Genomic DNA, 20952 nt, shown 5'->3' with positions numbered 1-20952 from the left:
TTTCTCTGGTTGCTTATAAGATTTTTTGTCTTGATTTTCAGCAATTTGGTTATGATGTGTCTGGGCATGGACTTCTTACTTTTTAGGGTTGATTTTGTCTGGTGGCCACTAATTTCCTGAATTTATAAGTTTCTATCTTTTGCTAAATGTAAGAGATATTCAGCCATCATTTACTCCAGTGATTTTCTGCATCGTACTGTTTCTCTTCTCCTTCTGACACTCCAGTGACCGTGTGACACTTTTTAGTACTGCCCCACATGTTCCTAAGGCTCTGTTCATTTTTTTAACTCATTTTTTCTCTGTACTATTCAGATTGGATAATTTCTGGTTTTTATTTTGTTTTGAGACAGAATGCTCTGTCACCCAGGATGGAGTGCAGTGGTGTGATCTCGGCTTACTGCAACCTCTGGCTCCTGGGATCAAGTGATTCTCCTGTCTCAGCCTCCCAGGTAGCTGGGATTACGGTCACCTGCCACCACACCTGGCTAACTTTTGTATTTTTAGTAGAGATGGGGTTTCACTATGTTGGTCAGACTGGTCTCAAACTCCTGAGCTCAGGTGATCTACCTGCCTCAGCCTCACATAGTTCTGGGATTACAGGCGTGAGCCACTGCGCCCAGCCTGGATTGGATAATTTCCATTGATCTTAAAATTCACTCACTCTTTCCTCTATCATCTCCATTCTGCTATTGAGCCTGTCTGGTTAGTTTATTTCAGTTAGTGTATTTTTCAGTTACAAAATTTCCACTTAATTCTTTTTATAGTTTCTTTTCTTTTACTGATACTTTCTGTTTTCCCATCTCAAAAGTGTTCACCCTTACTTGTTGGAACATTTTTATAATGATTGCTTTAAAGTCTACTGAATAATTCCAACATCTGTGTTATCTCGGCAGTGGTGTCTTGATTATCAAAAGATGATCCTGGCCAGGCACAGTGGCTCACACCTGTAATCCCAGCACTTTGGGAAATCACTTGAATCCAGGAGTTCAAGACCAGCCTGGGCAACATGGCAAAACCTGGTCTCTACAAAAAACATAAAAAATTAGCCAGGTATCGTGGCACATGCCTGTAGTACCAGCTACTCACGAGGCTGAGATGGGAAGATCGCTTGAGCCCGGAAGGCAGATGTTGCAGTGAGCTGAGATGTGCCACTGCACTCCAGCCCGGGTGTCAAAGCAAGACCCTATCTCAAAAACAAAAAACAGGCTGGGTGCAGTGGCTCATGCCTGTAATCCTAGCACTTTGGGAGGCCGAGACAGGCAGATCTCTTGAGGTTAGGAGTTCCAAACCAGCCTGGCCAACATGGTGAAACCCTGTCTCTACTAAAAATACAAAAAAATTAGCCAGGCATGGTGACGGGCACCTGTAATCTTGCTACTTGGGAAGCTGAGGCAGGAGAATCATTTGAACCTGGGAGGCAGAGGTTGCAGTGAGCTGAGATCACAGCACTGCACTCTAGCCTGAGTGACAGAGCGAGACTCCGTCTCAAAAAAAAAAAAAAAAAAGACAAACAAGAAAAAGAAAAAAAAAAAGATGATCCTACTTGAACCTATTCTGATTCAGAGGAAATTTTTTTAAAGATGATTCTAGTTCTTCTTAAGCCAATTAATTTTGAACTGCATTCTAGACATTTTGAATATTGTGTTAAGAAACTCTGGATTTTCTCTCAATCCTTGGGAGAACGTTGACATTTTCATCTTAGTAAGCAATTTACCCAGTTGGATTCCGCACACAAGTTCCAGCCAGCCTTCTGTGAGCTGTGGTTCCAAAGTCAGCTGTTTGCAAAGCCTTTGAAGCGCTTTTTGGATCCATCCTGCATGTGCACCATCCAGTGGCCAGTTAGGGAACTGCATAGTGGTCTATCCCAAAGATCAGTTCTCAAAATCTATGTAAGCTACTTAAGAGTCAGACCTATGTACCCACAACATGAGTCTGGGAGTTCATCAACCACCTTAAAGGGTCACCTTCCTGAGCTCCACCTCTCTGCATTCCCCCCAGTACTTTCTAGTTTCCTGGGTCTCCCTTTTTCTGGTTCTCTAGCCAGACGCTTCCCACAACTACATCCACATCTGGGCCAGGTAATGGGGAGAGAGAATAAAGCATCAGGGGGTTCCACTCTATCCCTTGGAAACAAAACTCTTCTAATCAGCTTCCCTTTCCTGGGAGTTTCAGGCTCCCACCAGCTGCTGCTGTCATAAGAATGTCTGAGGGCTGGGATGCAAGAGAATAGAGAAAAAAACAAAACTAGGGTCGGGTGCAGTGGCTCATGCCTGTAATCCCAGCACTCTGGGAGGCCAAGGCAGGTGGATCACCTGAGGTCAGGAGTTCAAGACCAGCCTGACTAACATGGTGAAACCCCATCTCTACTAAAAATACAAAAATGAGTTGGGACTGGTTGCACGCACCTATAGTCCCAGCTACTCGGGAGGCTGAGGCAGCGAATCACTTGAACCCAGGAGGCGGAGGTTGCAGTGAGCCAAGATTGTGCCATTGCACTCTAGCCTGGGTGACAGAGTGAGACTCTGTCTCAAAATAAAAATAAATAAAACTTAAAAATAGGGTTTCAGAATTCTAAGTGTTAGAGACCCATTTGCCACGCCAGAAGTACAGAGCTTCTCCTGGTGCTCTATCCACATTAAGACCTATTCCTGGGTTTGGGGCTGCCTGAGTTCAGGCTGAGGAATATTGGAAGGGGAAACAAAATCGGTAAACTCAGTACTAATTCAGTGCTACTTCAAATTCTGGTCATCTTCCCCAACTCACCTGCCACTGTTTACTTTCCAGAATCTCAAATAGCTGCTCTGTGCTTTCTGTTCAGGTTTTAGATCTGCATTCATTGGGTGACACAGGGTGGAATGTGTTTATTCTGTCCAACCTGGGACCGGGACCTGTTTACTTCTGTAAGCTTGTTTAAACCCATTTTGCAAAGGCATAAGGGATAACGAACGGGAAGGTTTTTCTTGTTATTTTAGAATTTGCCTGTAGGCCTGCAGCCAATTACTTCCACTGACCATCAAGACCTACCCTTACTGCAATCTGCAATGTTGTGAGACTTTCAGAGTACCCCAGACTTCTCAGAGGTGAGGAAAGAAAATATCACCATCCTGGATCTGCCCTCTTCTGGGATTCTTGCTTTAAAATCTAAGAGCTAACAGGAAATTCCAGAAGGCCATCCAAGACATTCCAGGTTATACAAACGCAAAGACAACAGGCCATGTCCTCATCGGTGCTCACATGACAGTGTTTCATCTGGGACCCTGAAACCTACAAGCCTATCCTTCCTGCAGCTATCGTTCCCACAATCAGCAGCACCCTCAGAGTCCAACCAGGATGTTAACTTTCTGCTCAACCTCATTTCTAACAGTGACATCAATTCCTACAGCCTATTTACACAGTGTTATGTCAGAAAGAGTTACCGAGTCTGTTCTAAAGCATCCCCACGTTTTCAGCCCTGAGCCTCTGACACCTGCTCAAATTACAAAGCATCACTTTTACTTTTTAAATGGTCAATTTTGGGCAGCTCACTGCAACATCTGGCTGCCAGGCTCAAGCGATCTTCCCATCTCAGCCTCGTGAGTAGCTGGGACTACGGCACGTGCCACCACACCTGGCTAATTTTTGGCAGGAGGTACGTCCCAACTGGAAACAGGGTGACAGCCTGACCTCTGAAGCTTCGAATCCAGTTGAGATGCCCCAGGGGTGTCCAAGGGAGAGAATACAGTCATGGGTTCTTAGTTTCTGTTTCTGGTTGGGCCAGTAAAGCCCCCTTCCTCATCCCTCTTTTCCGTTTCTAGAGACAGAAACCAAAAACATGGCTTCAGGCTGCTAAAAGCCTCAACAAAGCAGAGCAACAACAAAATAAGGTGGTTTGGACAAGCTTGCCCTAGAGGGTGATGGTGGACAGGGAAGGGCCTTCCAGGCACTCTAACATTTAGAGGATGGGGAAGATGAGGGACCTAGCAAAGGAAACCAAAAAGGTGGGCAAACGGGCTGCCTGGAAGCCGAGGCAAGAAAGTCGCTCAAGGAGCCGAGGTAATGCTGCAGAGGGCCAAGGAAGACGAGGGCTGAGAACAGACGCTTGCGTTTGGCAGCTGGCAGATGGCAGTCACTTGAAACAGGTGACCTCAGCGATAAGAACTGCTTATCACGGCAATTCTTCACAACATTCGTCACAACTGTAATTATGTGTCGAGTTATTCGTTTAAATCTGTCTTTTCTTTGACCCATGGTAAATTCCAACGAAGGCAAGAGCCACAGAAGTCTTGCCCTTTATTGTAATCTCAGGATGGATCTACGCAGAGGCTCAAATATGTGAAACAAACAAAAGGGCCATGGAATCCAAGAAAGCAGGTTCCCCTTTATTCACAAGGCAAAGGACTGCACTTCCGAGGCAGTATCACCATCCATGCTGACCTGGCCAGAGCCCAGCCCATACAAAGCCAGCAACCAGAGGCCTGAAGGCAGCTCTCTCCAAATACATGCTCCCATCTTTATCCACAAGAACTTCTCTGATTCACCAGTAGTTACTGGAATTTGCCTGGCTGGTGTGCTCTGGGCCCTTTATGTAACCGGCTGTGGCAAAGATGGCTATTTCCTTCCAATAGCTGACATTCTCTCCCTGCATACCAATAGTTCTTAAGTTCTAGCATGCATTAGAATGACCTGCAGCATCTGTTAAAACTTGTTGGGCCCCAGCCCCAGAACTTGTTTTGATGTGTCTGGACTAAGGCCCAAGAACGTGTATTTCTAGCAAATGCCTGGGTGATGCTGATGTGACTACTCCGGGGACCGCACCTTGACAGCCACTGTTGTATTGTTATTCTCCTACCTGTGGTCATTTTTGTTTCTCCTAGTAAGAAAATCTCTCTCAAACTACCACTGAGGTTAACAAAAAATATGACTTAATTTTCAAAAAAAAATTTTTTTTTTTGAGACAGAGTCTCGCTCTGTCGCCCAGGCTGGAGTGCAGTGGTCGGATCTCAGCTCACTGCAAGCTTTGCCTCCCGGGTTTACGCCATTCTCCTGCCTCGGCCTCCCGAGTAGCTGGGACTACAGGCGCCCGCCACCTCGCCCGGCTAATTTTTTGTATTTTTTAGTAGAGACGGGGTTTCACCGTGTTAGCCAGGATGGTCTCGATCTCCTGACCTTGTGATCCACCTGTCTCGGCCTCCCAAAGTGCTGGGATTACAGGCTTGAGCCACTGAGTCCGGCCTAATTTTCAAAATTTTTATGAAATTTGAAAAGATAACTAAAAGTTAACATTTCAGTATTTCCCCAAAATAGTAATATATAAGGCCTAAGCCAAGAGAATGCAGCCCAGTTAGAATAAAATCCGAAGTGCTGGGCAAATGTCCTGGGCAAACCAATGGGACCGACACCACAAATTGGACCTACTGATTAAAAGTCAAGACATCCATTCCTTGACTAATAATGCTGGGCGACTCACTATGTTCAACCCTGGGCAAAAATATACCACATGCGCGTTATCCCTTAGTTTAGAACAATTAAGCAAGTAGATATCATAATGCCCGTTTAGCAGATGAGGAAACTGGTAAGTAGTCATTGGCTCAATAGAGACAAAAAGTGGTGAAGCCAGAAACCAAACTCAAGCCTGTAAGTCCGAAGCTCCTGGCCAGTGTGCACACCTGACCCCAGCTCAGCCACAGGCTCCTTGAGGCACGTCCAAAGCTCCTGGCCAGTGTGAACACCTGACCCCAGCCCAGCCACAAGCTCCTTGAGGCAGGTCCAAAGCTCCTGGCCAGTGTGCACACCTGACCCCAGCTCAGCCACAGGCTCCTTGAGGCAGATCCAAAGCTCCCGGCCAGTGTGCACACCTGACCCCAGCTCAGCCACAGGCTCCTTAAGGCACGTCCAAAGCTCCTGGCCAGTGTGAACACCTGACCCCAGCTCAGCCACAGGCTCCTTGAGGCAGGTCCAAAGCTCCTGGCCAGTGTGAACACCTGACCCCAGCTCAGCCACAGGCTCCTTGAGGCAGGTCCAAAGCTCCTGGCCAGTGTGCACACCTGACCCCAGCTCAGCCACAGGCTCCTTGAGGCAGGTCAACCCAACTGCTCTTGGGCGCCCAGTGCCCAGCACAAGACCTGGCCTCAACATGGCTCAGTACTTGTTGGCCAGATGAAGAACGCACTGAAGAGCTCAGGCTCATTCTCTCGCACTGTGTTCTGTCGTTCCATTTCCTGTTGTTCAAGGTTGACTTGTCATAAGAAAGAAACAACGGTAACAGCAAACACTTTCACAGCACTTTCTACATTCACTACTATTCCGAGTGCATGTGTGTATTCACCCATTTAATCCTCACCACCTGGGAGGCAGGTGCTACTGTTCTTCCTACTGTAGAGATGAGGAAAATGAGGCTCAGAAAGGTTAAATAACTTGCCCAAAGACACACAACCAAACTGTGGCAGAGCTGGGATACACACCCAGGCAGTCTAACTCCCAAGTCCATGTTCTTATGTCACCATGTGATGCTGCTCTCTCAAGTAATAAGAAAAATTCCAGAGAAGGAAAAGGAATTTCCTCAACAGCTTCTCTAGGCTTCAGCTCTAACTGGAGTTATTGTCACCATCCTAGATCACAAGTCTAGGCTGTCACGGCCCCAGCGCCTGCCTCTCCCCAGTGCAGGCTGTGTGAGTTGACGCCTATGACAGCAGCCAGTCCCAGGCTGCAGCCCAGAGGCCTCCCCACAGTGCTGAGTCCCTGACCCTGAGCCCCTCCCAGGCTTCCCCAAGTCCCTTGGGTTGGGAGATGAGCGATGAGAGGGCCAGAGACAAGCAAGCAGGTCCCGGGCAGGATTGAATGACTCGCGCAGGTAAGTTACGTTCTTCATTATTGATGATGGAAGCAGATGGTCCTCCTCTTGGCAGTATTGTGTTACCACATAATGAGCTGGCCTAGTCATTTCAGTTCACAGAAAAAAAAAATCCTCTAAGGTCAAGAACATAATCCATGCTCTCCTTAAAAAACAACAGGGTCAGGCCGGGTGGCTCACGCCTGTAATCCCAGCACTTTGGAAGGCCGAGGCAGGTGGATCACAAGGTCAGGAGATCGAGACCATCCTGGGTAACACGGTGAAATCCCGTCTCTACTAAAAATACAACAAATTAGCCGGGTGCAGTGGCGGGCGCCTGTAGTCCCAGCTGCTCGGGAGGCTGAGGCAGGAGAATGGCGTGAACCCGGGAGGCGGAGCTTGCAGTGAGCCAAGATCGTACCACTGCACTCCAGCCTGGGTGACAGAGCAAGAATCCATCTCAAAAAAAAACAAAAACAAAAACAAAAAGAGTCTTAAAGAGACAAGTTCAAACATGACGTAAGTGACATTAAGTGCCATGGGAAGATCTATTTCTTTTTAATGTAATTGTTGCTTTTTTTAAGTGATTTACTTAAAAACTTTATAACAGCTTGGCTATTTAATTTCCCAAGAAATTTATAGCTGAGCTTTGCATACAAACTCATCACACTTTAATTGTATGCTATTTTAATAAGCCTACACAGTAAGTGATTCAAATTCAAAATGTAATAATCAACAAGCAGAGAATGGCAGACGACACTCAAACCAAATTCAACTTGCCGGCGCATGAAGAATGTGGCATGTGGAAACCCACTTTGTTGCCCAGGAGCCTCAACACTGTGCTCCAGCCTCACCCCCCACAAACCGCTCCCCACACCTAACAGGTCACCAGCAAGTCACTCCCTATCCATTTAGCACTTAAAGGGGCATCCTCTGTAACCCCACAACACAGCACTGGGCCAGACCCCACTTTCTCTTGCCTGGGCTGGCCCAAGAGCCATATTCTTACCCAGGGTGATGCCATCACTCCTTACCTAAGTAAAACACTCAGAGGCTCTGCAAAGTCTTGGGGTTGGAGGCAGGCTACCGGGCACACCACACGGGCCCTATGGCTAGCCTCCTCCTGGCAGTCTCCTGGGCTCAGCTGTACATCGTCCTTATCTCGTGCTGTCCCCACTGCCTGCCTGGCCCTGCCTGCAAAAGGGGTCCTGGAACCCCACTGCCTGGGGCCGGTTTCCAGCTCTGCTACTTACTAGCGATGTGACCCTGCATGTCAAGTCACTCAGCCTCTGTGTCTCAGCGCTTCTTTGGTAAACTGAGTTTAATAATACTATCTTCTTCACCAGGTTGTTGCGAGTTTTAAAGGAACTAGAAACACGAGTGCTGAATCAGAACTAGCACACAGTAATCACTCAGTACATGATCCCCATAGCAATTAATTTCCTGTCACACCTTTAACCTCAATTGTCTGTGCCACCCCACTCCTCCTGTACGGGCCCTGGAATCTTTCCACAGGGACGCTGTTGGGCATGGGTACTGTGTCTCTTCCAACCCCAGTGCCAAGCATGAGGCGTGGCGCTTAGTGGAGCCTCAGGAGTGTTTACCAAGCAAATATCGATGAATATAAAACTCAGGTTGGAGGAGTGAGGGTGCTGGGGGCAATGTCACGGCTCTGGGGACAGACAGCAGACTGTTAGGATGCCGAGCCAGCTGAGACTCAGGGCCTAGGAGAAGCTGCAGGCAGCAACAGTCAGGGCTGCCTGGGCTGTGGACTTGCTGTGTCCGTGCACAAGCAAGCATCCAGCAGAGGCACCTCTCCCGTCGTAAGGAGCAAGGCAGCCCAGTGGTGAGGACATGCAGGCCTGGCCTGACCGTGAACCCCATCCCCACCCCAAAAGTAGGCAGCCTCAGAGGGAGCAAGGGAGCGGCGTCCCAGCAGAGCCGGGGAATGACGGCCCTCGCCTTCCTGTCCCAGAGCAGCACAGGAAGGATGTGAGCTCCAAGAAACCCACGGGAGAAACGTTTAATATCAAACAATACAAATTTGATGATAAACACATTTGCAACTATTATTAACACTGATTAAATACAGTTATACATATCTAGAACCCAGCTCTGTCTAAATGCCGTTATCAACATCTAGAGCCCACCTCTGTCACACGGACCTTCCTATGTGCATGTTATAAGCTCTAAGAAATGAAGGTTAAATTCATCCACATTCTGAACACAGACTTAAATTTGAGGAACGTGGCATGCAGATAACACAAAGCGATTTCCAGTTTCGGACTCAATATGGTCATTTTTGCAAGGTTCATGAATATATGCTGAACACATCCAACAGCCTATTGCTGTGATTTCAGATCTTGTGTACCTTCTGTATTCTCTTTGAATCCTTCTGAGCATTCTCTCGGAGTGGCGCTTTCCCAAATAACTTCCATCCCAGGTCTCTGTGTTTGTCAAGTCTTGCACTTTGTTTTCTAGCAAGCAAATTCCTATAGGAAGAAAATAACAAGGTTAGGGCATTTCTGGGTAATTAAAGAAACAGCAGGACAGCAGAACCACTCCAATAAAAACAAGTCAACTTTCCTCTGAGAACCATGTACTTTAATTCTTCAGACTTTATTTTCATACAGACACTGAATTATGCAGCAAGAGAAAGACCTTAAGCCAGAAATAAACTTTTTGTTGGCTAGGCGCAGTGGCTCAAGCCTGTAATCCCAGCACTTCGGGAGGCCAAGGTGGGCGGATCACGAGGTCAGGAGATCGAGACCATCCCGGTTAACACGGTGAAAACCTGTTTCTACTAAAAATACAAAGAATCAGCCGGGCATGGTGGCAGGGGCCTGTAGTCCCAGCTACTAGGGAGGCTGAGGCAGGAGAATGACATGAACCCGGGAGGCGGAGCTTGCAGTGAGCAGGGATCGCGCCACTGCACTCCAGCCTGGGTGACAGAGCAAGACTCCGTCTCAAAAACAAACGAACAAAAAACCTTTTCGTTATTCAACTAATTCTATAATTTAGAGTAAGAAAATGTGTTATATCATAACAAAGGGTATCAGAAAAAGTAAGCTCTGAAGTCAGACTAAACTGAATTGAAACCCTGGCTCAACCATTCATTAGCCACATGACACTGGACCAGTATATTAACCTCTCTGAGCCTGTTTCCTGTGTTTAACAAGGGCACACTGCCCCATGTTCTATAAGGTTGTTACACAAATTAAAATTTCAAGTACACAATTAGTGTTTAAGAGTAACAGCTGCTTTAGTATGTAACCTCTAGCTTAAATTATGTACAAGGTCAATCTGTATTACCTATTTATAACGAGTATTCACATACCATAAAAAGAAAATTACTCATGAGATGGTCACAAGGTCTTCTCTCCAAAGAACATGTGAACAGAAGTTCCAAATAACACAAATAAATCCCAACCGGTAGTATTCATACAAAATAAACTGTTTGGAATGCACTGTATCAATGCATTCATTGAAAACAAATGGCTTCCAGGAGTTACCAGAAAGTACAAGGTGAGCCTGCAGCATCTTGCTGGACTAGAAAGAAAGTTCTCAAAGAAATACTGGGACATGTCTAAAAGAAACAGTAGCCAGCCTGAATAGGCTCCCACGGGCTCAATCTGGAACAATTTAATCATCCGAATAATGAGAACAATGGATTATAACTCACTGAATAAAAAAGAAATCCACTAGTCCACATAGGTACAAATAAACAAACACAGAAATTAATGGAGGAGGAGGAAAGCTCTTGGGAAGCCACCTAGTAAGGAAAGAAAGACCGATGGAGCTAGGAAATGATCAACGGATGCTTACACCAGTGAGGAAAGCTGCATGAGGAGTGGATTTTTACACAGTTTGAAAGTGTCTCCTACAAATTCCTTATTCATTACATGAAGCAAAATAACCTTTTGCTGGAGAAACCTGAGGGACACCACCTCAGCCAAGTGACCAAAGCTACCACCACCAGCCAGGAGTGGTGGCTCACACCTACAATCTCAGCACTCTGGGAGGCCAAGGCAGGAGGACGGCTTGAGGCCAAGAGTTTGAGACCCACCTGGGCAACGGAGCGAGACTCTGTCTCTACAAATAATCTTTTTAAATTAGCTGGGTACGGTGGCATGTATCAGCAGCCCTAGCTACTGGGGAGGCTAAGGCCAGATCACTGGAACCCAGGAGTTCAAAGTTACAGTGAGCTATGATTACACCACCAATCTGAGCGACACAGCAAGACATTTGTCTCTATTCAAAAAAAGCCAGGACAGATGGCACAGGACACCTGATCTGATGCACGGGGAACAACACACCAAGTCGATGGTGCTGATGCCCAAGAATGCACGACCTGCATCCAATTATGAAGAGAAGCAGACACACCCAGACTGAGACAATCTATACAATAATGGACCTGTAAGCTCTCAAAATGTCACTATCATGAAAACAAAGGAAGGCCGAAAAACTGTTTCAGATTAAAAGGACACGAAAGAGGGCCAGGCACGGTGACTCATGCTGTAATCCCAGCTACTCGGGAGGCTGAGGCAGGAGAATCACTTGAACCCAGGAGGCGGAGGCTGCAGTGAGCCAGGATCGCACCACTGCACTCCAGCCTGGGAGACAGAGTGAGACTCTATCTCAAAAAACAAACAAAAAGATTATTGGGACAACTAATGAAGTTTGATTACAGACTGTGGATTTGACAACAGCATTAGATTAATGTTAAGTTTCCTCACTTTGACAACTGTTCTGTGGTTACATAAGGGAATAATACCCTTGTTCTTAGGAAATATGCTGATATATTTAAGGGTAAAACAGACATGGTATCTCAAACTTACTCTTCTAATGGTGCAGGAAAAAATATGCATATATACTATCATATATAAAGAGAAGCAGAACAAACGGAGCCGAATATAGTCGGTAAATCTGCTAAAGAATATATTGGAGTTACGGGGGTTTTTTGCAATTTTTTAGTAAATTTGAAATTTTATCAAAATAAAGTTACAGAAACTTTCAAAAAAAGAAAACAAATAGTTTCACAGTTTCCTTCCTTTTCTGTGGTGGTTATAATCATTTCGGAAATAGTTTCATAGCTCAAGGCAATTTCTATTTATAAGAAATGGACTTTCACTATGATCACGCCACTGCACTCCAGCCTGGGTGACAGACCAAGACCTTGTTTCAAAAAAAGAAAGAAAAAGAAAATGAACTTTGAACTGTCTAAGATCCAATCCATTGAACATCTAAGATTTGGCCATCAGTGAAGGACTTAAACAATTAAACCAGGTTAAAACTTCAGGCAGTAGAAGATACTAAGAACCTGGCATCCAGAACTTGGGTTCACTAAGGGTGTACATTTTGCTGAAGAGGCATTGTCCGTCTCTGGGAAACTGCAGTCAGGAAGGGGAAGGCACCAGGATTCGGGACAGGCCTCTTCACTCTGGAGGGACAGGAGCTGCAGAGGGTCTAAGGGATGGACAGGAGAATTGCACAGAAGCCGCAGGGTGTAGGGATATGCAGAAAGGAGAAGTCTGGGTGAGCGGCTCCCAGATTCACGGTCTGGAAGGTTGAGCACAAGCTGGAGCGTTATTCACTGAAACAGAGGCTGGCAGGAGGGCGACTAAGAGGAACAGAAACCATGGTTTTTCAGGTCTCAGCTAACACTGTTATTAGTCTGTACAAAGGTTCTGCAGATAAAAATTAATGTCAAAAATCAAAGTTGTGGCCGGGCACAGTGGCTCATGCCTCTAATCCCAGCACTTGGGGAGGTGGATTGCTTGAGCCAGGAGTTTGAGACCAGTCTGGGCAACATGGTGAAACCCGTGTCTATTAAAAATACAGGCCGGGCATGGTTGCTCACGCCTGTAATCCCAGCACTTTGGGAGGCCGAGGTGGGCGGATCACGAGGTCAGGAGATCGAGACCATCCTGGCTAACACGGTGAAACCCCGTCTCTACTAAAAATACAAAAAATTAGCCGGGTGTGGTGACAGGCGCCTGCAGTCCCAGATACTCAGGAGGCTGAGGCACGAAGAATCACTTGAATCTGGGAGGCCGAGCTTGCAGTGAGCCGGGATCACACTACTGCACTCCAGCCTGGGTGACAGAGTGAGACTCAGTCTCCAGAAAAATCAAAGTGGTATGATTATTTTTAACATAAGAGCTTAGGATCACATGATAAGCCATGACTTTTGAAAAGCTCATAAAAAGCATGTTGGTTTTTTTTTTTGGTTTTTTTTTGTGGGTTAAGAGGCAGAAATGCAACCCCAAAACAAGTCACTACATGTGAAAAGATGCTGCAGCCTGGGCTCTGGGCTGAAAGGACGTCCTCCTTTCTGGTGGGCGAGGCATCGGGAGCCCTGGCATAGCTGCGGCTGGGCCTGGGAGGCCAAGGGGGAGCCAAGGACCCGCACCTGCTCATCACATGACCAAACATGGCTCTCAGGTCAGGTGCAGTGAGAGGACACAGCCGGGCAGGAGCGAGCCTGGGCCATCGCTCTCAGGTCAGGTGCAGTGAGAGGACACAGCCGGGCAGGAGCGAGCCTGGGCCATCGCTCTCAGGTCAGGTGCAGTGAGAGAACACAGCCGGCCAGGAGCGAGCCTGGGACATTGCCCTCAGGTCAGGTGCAGTGAGAGGACACAGCCGGCCAGGAGCGAGCCTGGGCCATCGCTCTCAGGTCAGGTGCAGTGAGAGAACACAGCCGGCCAGGAGCGAGCCTGGGACATTGCCCTCAGGTCAGGTGCAGTGAGAGGACACAGCCGGCCAGGAGCGAGCCTGGGACATCGCTCTCAGGTCAGGTGCAGTGAGATGACACAGCCGGCCAGGAGTGAGCCTGGGCACTGCAGAGCCCGTCTGCTCTGTCCCTTTAACACCTATACTGTCTGCCCAACAGGGAGCCCACATTGGTGCTGCTGGTCCGGAGTCCAGCAGTCCCTCAGCTGCTGCTTCATGGCTGTGTGGCCCAGTGAGTCAGCCCACCCCTTGGCCTTCAGATGCTGAGCACATAGTGGCTACAGCCACCATCTCTGACACTCACAGGAGACAGAACAGAGGGGCTGTTGGCTCCCAGCTTCCTCTTTGCATTATTTCAAATGCACCTGTCCCATCGCCACCCCACCCCCCGCCAGCATTGGAAGTCCTAGCACTTGCTGTCGAGGCATTCTGCAGAGCCCTCCCAGACCAGCTGCCCGGGCCTGGGCTCCCCTGCTTCTGTTTCCAGAGCACAGGGCATTCCCTTCATTGTGTGCTTATGGGATGGACTCCATCCCCTCTCCCCTCCACATGTCTTCGCCTTCGGTGGGGTCTCCCGGAGGGCAGGGTAGAGTCACCTCTGCATCCCCAGGATCTATCCAGCACACAGTAGGTGTCTGCTGGCAAATGGAGCAGCCATCGTGTGTGTGTGCAGGGGAGGCAAATGTAGGGCGATGAGGAGGTAGGACTGACATGCAAGGCACAGGGGTCAGGTAAGGGGAGGGCAACCCAGACGAATCAAGGCCCGAGACTGAGAACTCAACAGAGGTAACCTCTCGGCAGGAAGGAGTCCCCCTGGAAAGAAGGGGTAATGGGTGGTGGGGGGCTGGGAGCGAGCAGGTGAGGAGTGTAGACCACCACAGCCTCCCTGGAAGGGGCTGGGAGCCGGGGGGCGGCCAGCAGGGGGTGAGGGCCATTTGCCAACCCTGCCCGAGAGAACGCTGGACTCCTTTTGTTTTGCATCCCCAGTAAAGGGCCCTTCAGTGGGAAGAAGAAACTCCTTTGTCCCATGGAGCAAAAGCACTCACTCTACTAGCAGCATTAAGGACAAGCAGCTGTTGGCCTCCAAGCTGTCTCAGCTGCCGTGCAGACACAGAGCACTCATTAACCCTGGTGAGACCCACCTGCAGCTGCCGCAACCCCACCACCAAGGGCACGGCAAGTAAACAATCAGTATCTGTAGGTGCCCTGCCTCCAACCCACACACGGTCGGTGTCACCCGTGCTGTCGCAGCGGGGTTCCCTGAGAGCCCCAGACTCTAGTTCATGAGTCCTGCCCCACACCACCCCGACGTGTACACATGCTAGCGCATGGATGTGGTGCCTCTCCCGCCACCGTCCGTACCTGCACAGCACCTGGGTGCTGGCATATCTCACCTCCTACCTAGCCCCTTCATCCAGGCGCAGACTCAGATCCCTCCTCCTGCAGCAGGTGGGAGAGGAGACCTGAGAACATCCGCAAAGATGAGGGAACCATTTCTTCTTTCTAAAAGGCTGATATCTCGTGTTAAAAGCCCCATCAACCAGCCTTGGCTCAGATGCGCCTCTGCAGTCAGGAGGCCAGAGCAAGACACTCTCTCAACAGCCCTTGGCCACATTCATTCAGACACTGAACAACAGAAACAGGAGTCGTATGTGCTCTAAACCCTCCAGTCTTCCAGGTTAACACCAGGGCTCCCCACTGCCCAGCCTCCTTGTCCTCCTGCCTTTTTTCGGCTGCACACACCCCACAGACAGATGCCAGTCGCGCTCCAGCTGTGCCTGCCTTGCCCCTCCTTCAGGCACCCCATAGGTGCAGTTCCACACCAAGCCCTAGACCCTAGCAACACTCTCTACCAGGGCCATCTTCTGTAAGCACAAGTGGACCACGCCAGCCCTGCCACAAATCCCGCCAAGAACTTGCACCTGTTTTTGTGGTAATGGCATCGTGGCTCCAATTGCCTACCTCAGGCCTGCCACACAGGCTGCTCCCTCTGCCCGCGAGTGCCCCCGAGAGACGACCCAGGATTAAATGAGGGGGTCCAGCTCGGCCATGCACACGCAGCCCTGCCACCAGGCACAGCTCCTCATGGACTGGGCACTGCAGAGAAATTCTTTCTCACTCAACTCCTCAGCAGGGCCAGCTCGGCTCCCCCATGGCACAGAGAGATTTGGGGGGCCACAGTTGACAAGAATGGGGAGTGCCCATCAAAGGGTGCCCTGAAAGGTGCTGGCCCCACCAGGATTTGTCCACACAGGCTGCTCAGTGTCATTTTAAAGCCATACGGCAGAGCCTGGGAGACACACTGGGGGCTGTCAGGGATCAGGCCACACCCGGCCATGGGAAGGGCCTGCCTGTAAGCTGGAGAGAGGCAGAAGCACTTCTGCACAGCGTAAAGGGTCCAGTGCTTCCCTGGGGCGTTTCTCCAATGACTTACAAAGTAATGAGGAAAAGACAGGGGACACCAACAAAGTATGTTAAAAATAATGGCATGTCCGTTTTTCTGTGAAGGCAGAGATCCCAGGTCCAGGAGTGCCAGAACCCAGGACACCGCGTCCTGATAATTAGGAACGAGGTCCACAGCTCACACATTTAACTGGGATAAAACGGACCTTCAGAAGCCCCCTTCCCAACAAGAGTAGTCAGGTACGCGCTGGGCACCGATTCTGGCCTCTCTCGGCCTCCTCCACTCTGTTACCAGGGACTTTCACAGGCCTGTGGAGTGCACCCGATTAGGCTGGAAGGGCAACACCTGAAGAGAGGCAGCAGGGCTGAAAACAGCAAACTGCCTGGAGGCTCCAACACCCCTCACCTTCTGACAACAGGTCGGGGCCTGTGCTGTCCCATACGGGAGCCACTGGACACGCCAAAGGTGCAGCTCAGCATGCTGAAAGATGCTGGCTGACATAAAATATATTATTTTTTCATGTCAGATAAAGTCTGGAAACAATCCAAGAGTTCCTGATACACTCACAGGCAGCTTTCAGGAGGCCGACAGGCATTTTTTTGAAGGGAAAAATGCAGGGTACATAATCAGACGAGGCATGCCAAGTAACACCTGCATCTGCATTTGCCTGTACAGGCACATACTCTCTGGAAGAACACAAAAACTGCTTATATTCATTGCTTCTGGGGCAGGATATTGGGTAGCAAAGGGCACGGGGTAGGCCAGGCACGGTGGCTCACACCTGTTATCCCAGCATTTTGGGAGGCAGGGGTGGGCGGATCACTTGAGCTCAGGAGTTTGAGACCAGCCTGGACAACATGGCAAAACCTTGTCTCTACAAAAAATACAAAAAAAAAAAAAAAAAAATAGGCGTGGTGATGTGCATCTGTAGTCCCAGCTACTTGGTAGACTAAGGTGGGAAGATCGCTGAGCCCACGAGGCGGAGGTTGCAGTGAGCTGAGATCGCACCATTGCACTCCAGCCTGGGCAACAGAGTCCAACTCTGTCTCAAAAAAAAAGAAAAGAAAAGGAAAAAGAAAAGGCACAGGTTAGAAAGTCAACTTTTCACCCATATACTGTCTTGTACTTTTTGATTTCTGAGCCATGCAAACGTATTGCTGATGGAAAAAAAGTTCATAAAAAATTTAAAAGCCACTGCAAAACTAGGTATTTCTGCCATTAGAAAATGAAATGCTTTGTACCACTCCCACCCCATATGGCTTCAAATCAGTAAGACTTCATCACACCCCAAAAAAGTACAGGATTTTTCTGTACTCCTAGCAACACAACTTGGCAAGATGGGGCCACTCCTGCTGCATTAGGTAGGAAGTGACAGCAAGCAAAAGGCCAAAGAAATGCAAGTACTCAGTGATGCGCTGCTGGTACCAAAAAACAAGGCCTTTGGAAGAGACATGAAAATGTTTATTCCACAGCCTAAGTGCAATCGCCATGCCTACTATGCCTCAAAAACAGATCCTGAGAGGGTTCCAGAGAACGGGCTGCATGGAGAGCTGAGCCCGTGACGCCCCCTTGTTCCCACTCAGCAGCTCTGCACAAACCCCTGCCCACAATGTGCTTCCCAGAGGCCAAGGCCCCGCTGGAAACAGCAGCAGCCAGCTGAGAGCCTGGAGGAGGACCACAGCCTTCACACCAGCCGGGGGGAAGGCCCAGCGGGGACCAAGGGCTTCAGAGAAGCAGGCAGAGCTGTGTCTGCCCCCGACTTTACCTCTTGGCAGGCACTGCTTCTGAGCCTCATTTCTACCTCCCAGGATTAAATATGATAAAAAGAAAGCCAGGAAAGCACCCAGCCCCTGCTGCGGGGCCTGGAACCCTGCATATTCCATTCAGTGACACACACTCTTAAGTAAGTACCTATTGTCTCCAAGGCCCAGACTATAAAACAAACAGGTGAGTTAATAAGGCTACCATCCTCAAGAAGCTGACCAATAAACTGGCCAACGAGACAGGGGTAAGGACACCGTGAGAACCAAGAGGAGTGTCCAGCCTTGGAGGGTGAGAGAAAGAAGACTGAAGGGTGAGAGCATTCCAGGGAAGGGCAGTAAGAAGACTGTTCAAGCTAGGCCCGGTGGCTCATGCCTATAATCCCAGCACTTTGGGAGGCCAAGGTGGGTGAATCGCTTGAGGCCAGGAGTTTGAGAATAGCCTGGGCAAGATAGTAAGACCTCATGTCTACAAAACGTGAAAAAAAAAAGTTAGCCAGGCGTGGTGGTGCACACCTATGGTCTCAGTTACTTGGGAGGTTGAGGTGAGGGGATCGCTTGAGCTCAGGAGTTAGAAGCTACAACAAGCTGAGTGAGCTCCCTACACTCCAGCCTGGGTGACAGAGCGACACCCTCTCTCAAAAAATAAAGCATAAAAAGATTGTTCAGTAATATCTGTGTGTGTGTGTGTGTGTGTGTGTGTGTGTGTGTGTGTATAGGTGGGGATCACCTGTATCACCCTTACCCCATCACCCACCTCCTAGACCCACTGAAGTCAGGATGCTCCATAACCTGCTCGACCCCCAGTATGAAGCAGTTAAGGCCGCTGGAAAGGTGGCTGGCCAGGCAACTGCAGACTCTGGCTGTAACTGCAGGTCTGTGTTGCGGGCTGGCCACCTGGAGCAGTCATCTGGAGAGCGACTTGACTCACCCCTGACCCGCACCTGGTGCTGTGTTCAGCTGCTGAGTGGGACACAGAGCACAGTAAGCAGTGCCATCCCTGGGGAGCTGAGAACCTGGGAGCAGGGTGAGCCCGGCCCAGGCTAAAGGGCTGAGTTATATTTCTAGGCAGCACTGTGGGCTTAACCTCCCCAAGAGGGTTGGGATATCCCAACAAGGGGACGATAAAACCAGCCCATAAAAAAAAGCCAGCATCCCCTTTTTTTTTTTTTTTTTTTTTTTTTTTTTTTTTTTTTTTTTGAGAGTCTCACTCTGTCACCCAGGCTGGAATGCAGTGGTGTGAACACAGCTCACTGCAGCCTCAACCTCCTGGGCTCAAGCAGTCCTCCCACCTCAGCCTCTCAAACAGCTGGGACTACAGGCTTATCCCACTACACTCGGCTAATTTTTGTACAGACAGGGTCTCACCACGTGGCCCAGGCTGGTCTCGAACTCCTGGGCTCAAGCCATCCTCCTGCCTTGGCCTTCTCTCTCTAACTTTCTAAAATAAAACCTAAAAGACATGTTCTCTTCCCAGGAATATAGCAAGAAGTGCCCAATCACCAGCCCAAATTCCTCTGCTGGCAATACCAGAGGAGACCAGTAAGCAAAATCAAGAGGCGAGCCCTGCATGTGTAAAGGAGAGGAAGCGTGCCCATGACTTCAGAACACAGAAACAAAAGACCTTTACACAGCAAGGAGACGCCATACCAGGCCAGCAACTTTCACCTCCATCTGTCCAAGTATTTCTTGACCTAAATATTTACTTGTTCAAATGTATGTTGACTCTAAGTCAGACACTGTTTCAGGCATGGAGCACCTGCTCCCATGGAATTTACTGTAAACATCACCCACTGCTTGAGCGTGAGATTGGTGATAGCGTTCCAAGGAAAATAGCCTAGATGTTAGGTCAGTTCTCAAGGTCACCCACCTGGGACTCAAACTCAGGCCATTCCAGGCCTCCCCAGGCAAGCACCGGTGGACACATGGAGTCTACCTTCCCAGTGCAGGCCACAAGTTTCTTCACTTTCCTCCCAGTACAAATGAAGAACGGCGGGCCGGCGCTACCCTCAAGAGGAACACGCAGCAAGCGATGTGGCTCCCAGCACCGTGCAACCATGCTCCTGCTCCACTGCCAGACTTTTCCTAAGAAAGGCAAAGCTGTGGGGCGTGGTGGACGAGACACCAATCAATGGTAAAAAGGCAAATATAACCAAGTAGCCGGAAGCAGCTTACTCGCTGTCCATCCCACTCCCGGAGCCACCTCTGTTCACTTCTAGCAAATGCAGCGGTGAGGAACAGCGGCCCTCCTGGTGAGAAGGCCCCCACACCTGAGCCCAGCCACAGACCCGGCGCTCCTTCCCTGCCCAGGCAGCTCAGGCACCCATCTGCATCTAGAAAGCCACAAGGTGGGAGGTGACCTCGTGTCACCTGTATTGGCTAAGCAGTGAGGCACAGGAGGCTTTGGGGAGACCGGCCAGCGGCTATGCCAGCCCTGCCCTTCAACAGAGAAGCAGCCCCGGGCAAGCAACCCTGGTCCCTGGGTCTCCTTTCCTCTGCAATTAGAGATCATGCCAACTTCCTCCTAGGGCCAGGTGAGAGTGAAGGGAGACCAGGCTTATCAGTCATTCCACGCACTCTAGGCGCTCAATGGCAGGTCTGTGTAGGCACGTGTGCAGGTGCCCTCAGCAGAGATGACATGTTGGTAGCCTGTGTTTTCTGTTGACGCCATGTTCTACAGTTTGATTTGTTCAATGTTTTTAAACATCACAGAAAAACCTGGGTTTCCAGCTTCTCTTGGAATAGAAGATCTGGCCACAGTGAGCCAGAGCTGCTCAGGAGCCTCTGGCCAGGGGTGGTCTGTCCTGTGCAATCCCCTCCACTCTGCCACACTCCACCACACCTGCTACTTCAGCACTTCCATCATCTGTTCGCAGGGGCGGATCTAGGTTTGGAAGGCCTTGAAGCTTACACAGTTTGGGGGATTCTCTTTAAGAAAAAAACTTTATTATGAACACAAACTATAAGTCGGGGAGCTGTGATCTGTCTCCTTCAGCAGAATGTAAAGCTCATGGAAGTGGGTACCACCTCTTCTAATTACCGCTCTGTCTCTAGTGCCTACGACAGTTCCTGGCACTGAGTAAAACACTCAGATTACTGAATGAAAGCTTTTTTCAATTAATTTTTATAAAGATTACATGAGAATTATTATCGCACTTAGCCAAGAGGAAGGTAGGAGGCTGGGAAGACGGGCCCAGACTCGTCCACCTAAGCAACACAGAGATGCGACTCGGACTTACGTGTCCGAG

The 20952-nt window shown here is 49.2% G+C and overlaps 2 protein-coding genes across 7 annotated transcripts in view; one reads left to right on the top strand and one right to left on the bottom strand.

The window, feature by feature from the left end:
* The window catches only part of PPP2R2C (protein phosphatase 2 regulatory subunit Bgamma), an 873451-nt gene that overhangs the window by 213828 nt on the left and 638671 nt on the right, over window positions 1–20952 (top strand). The window lies entirely within an intron of this gene.
* Window positions 1–20952, bottom strand: part of TBC1D14 (TBC1 domain family member 14) — a 121583-nt gene that overhangs the window by 55373 nt on the left and 45258 nt on the right. For all 6 annotated transcript variants that reach the window (XR_007725947.1, XR_007725948.1, XR_007725950.1 and 3 more), the window contains exon 3: window positions 9180–9300. Coding sequence is in view for 2 of the 6 variants with exons in the window: in XM_050792116.1 (XP_050648073.1) it covers window positions 9180–9300 (121 nt within the window). In the remaining 4 variants the exon portion in view is untranslated. The remainder of the gene's footprint in view (window positions 1–9179; window positions 9301–20952) is intronic.

The sequence above is a fragment of the Macaca thibetana genome, chromosome 5 (genome assembly GCF_024542745.1).
Source record: "Macaca thibetana thibetana isolate TM-01 chromosome 5, ASM2454274v1, whole genome shotgun sequence".
Classification (NCBI taxonomy): domain Eukaryota; kingdom Metazoa; phylum Chordata; class Mammalia; order Primates; family Cercopithecidae; genus Macaca; species Macaca thibetana.
Note: the sequence above shows the minus strand (reverse complement) of the source record. Positions and strands in the feature narration are given on the sequence as shown.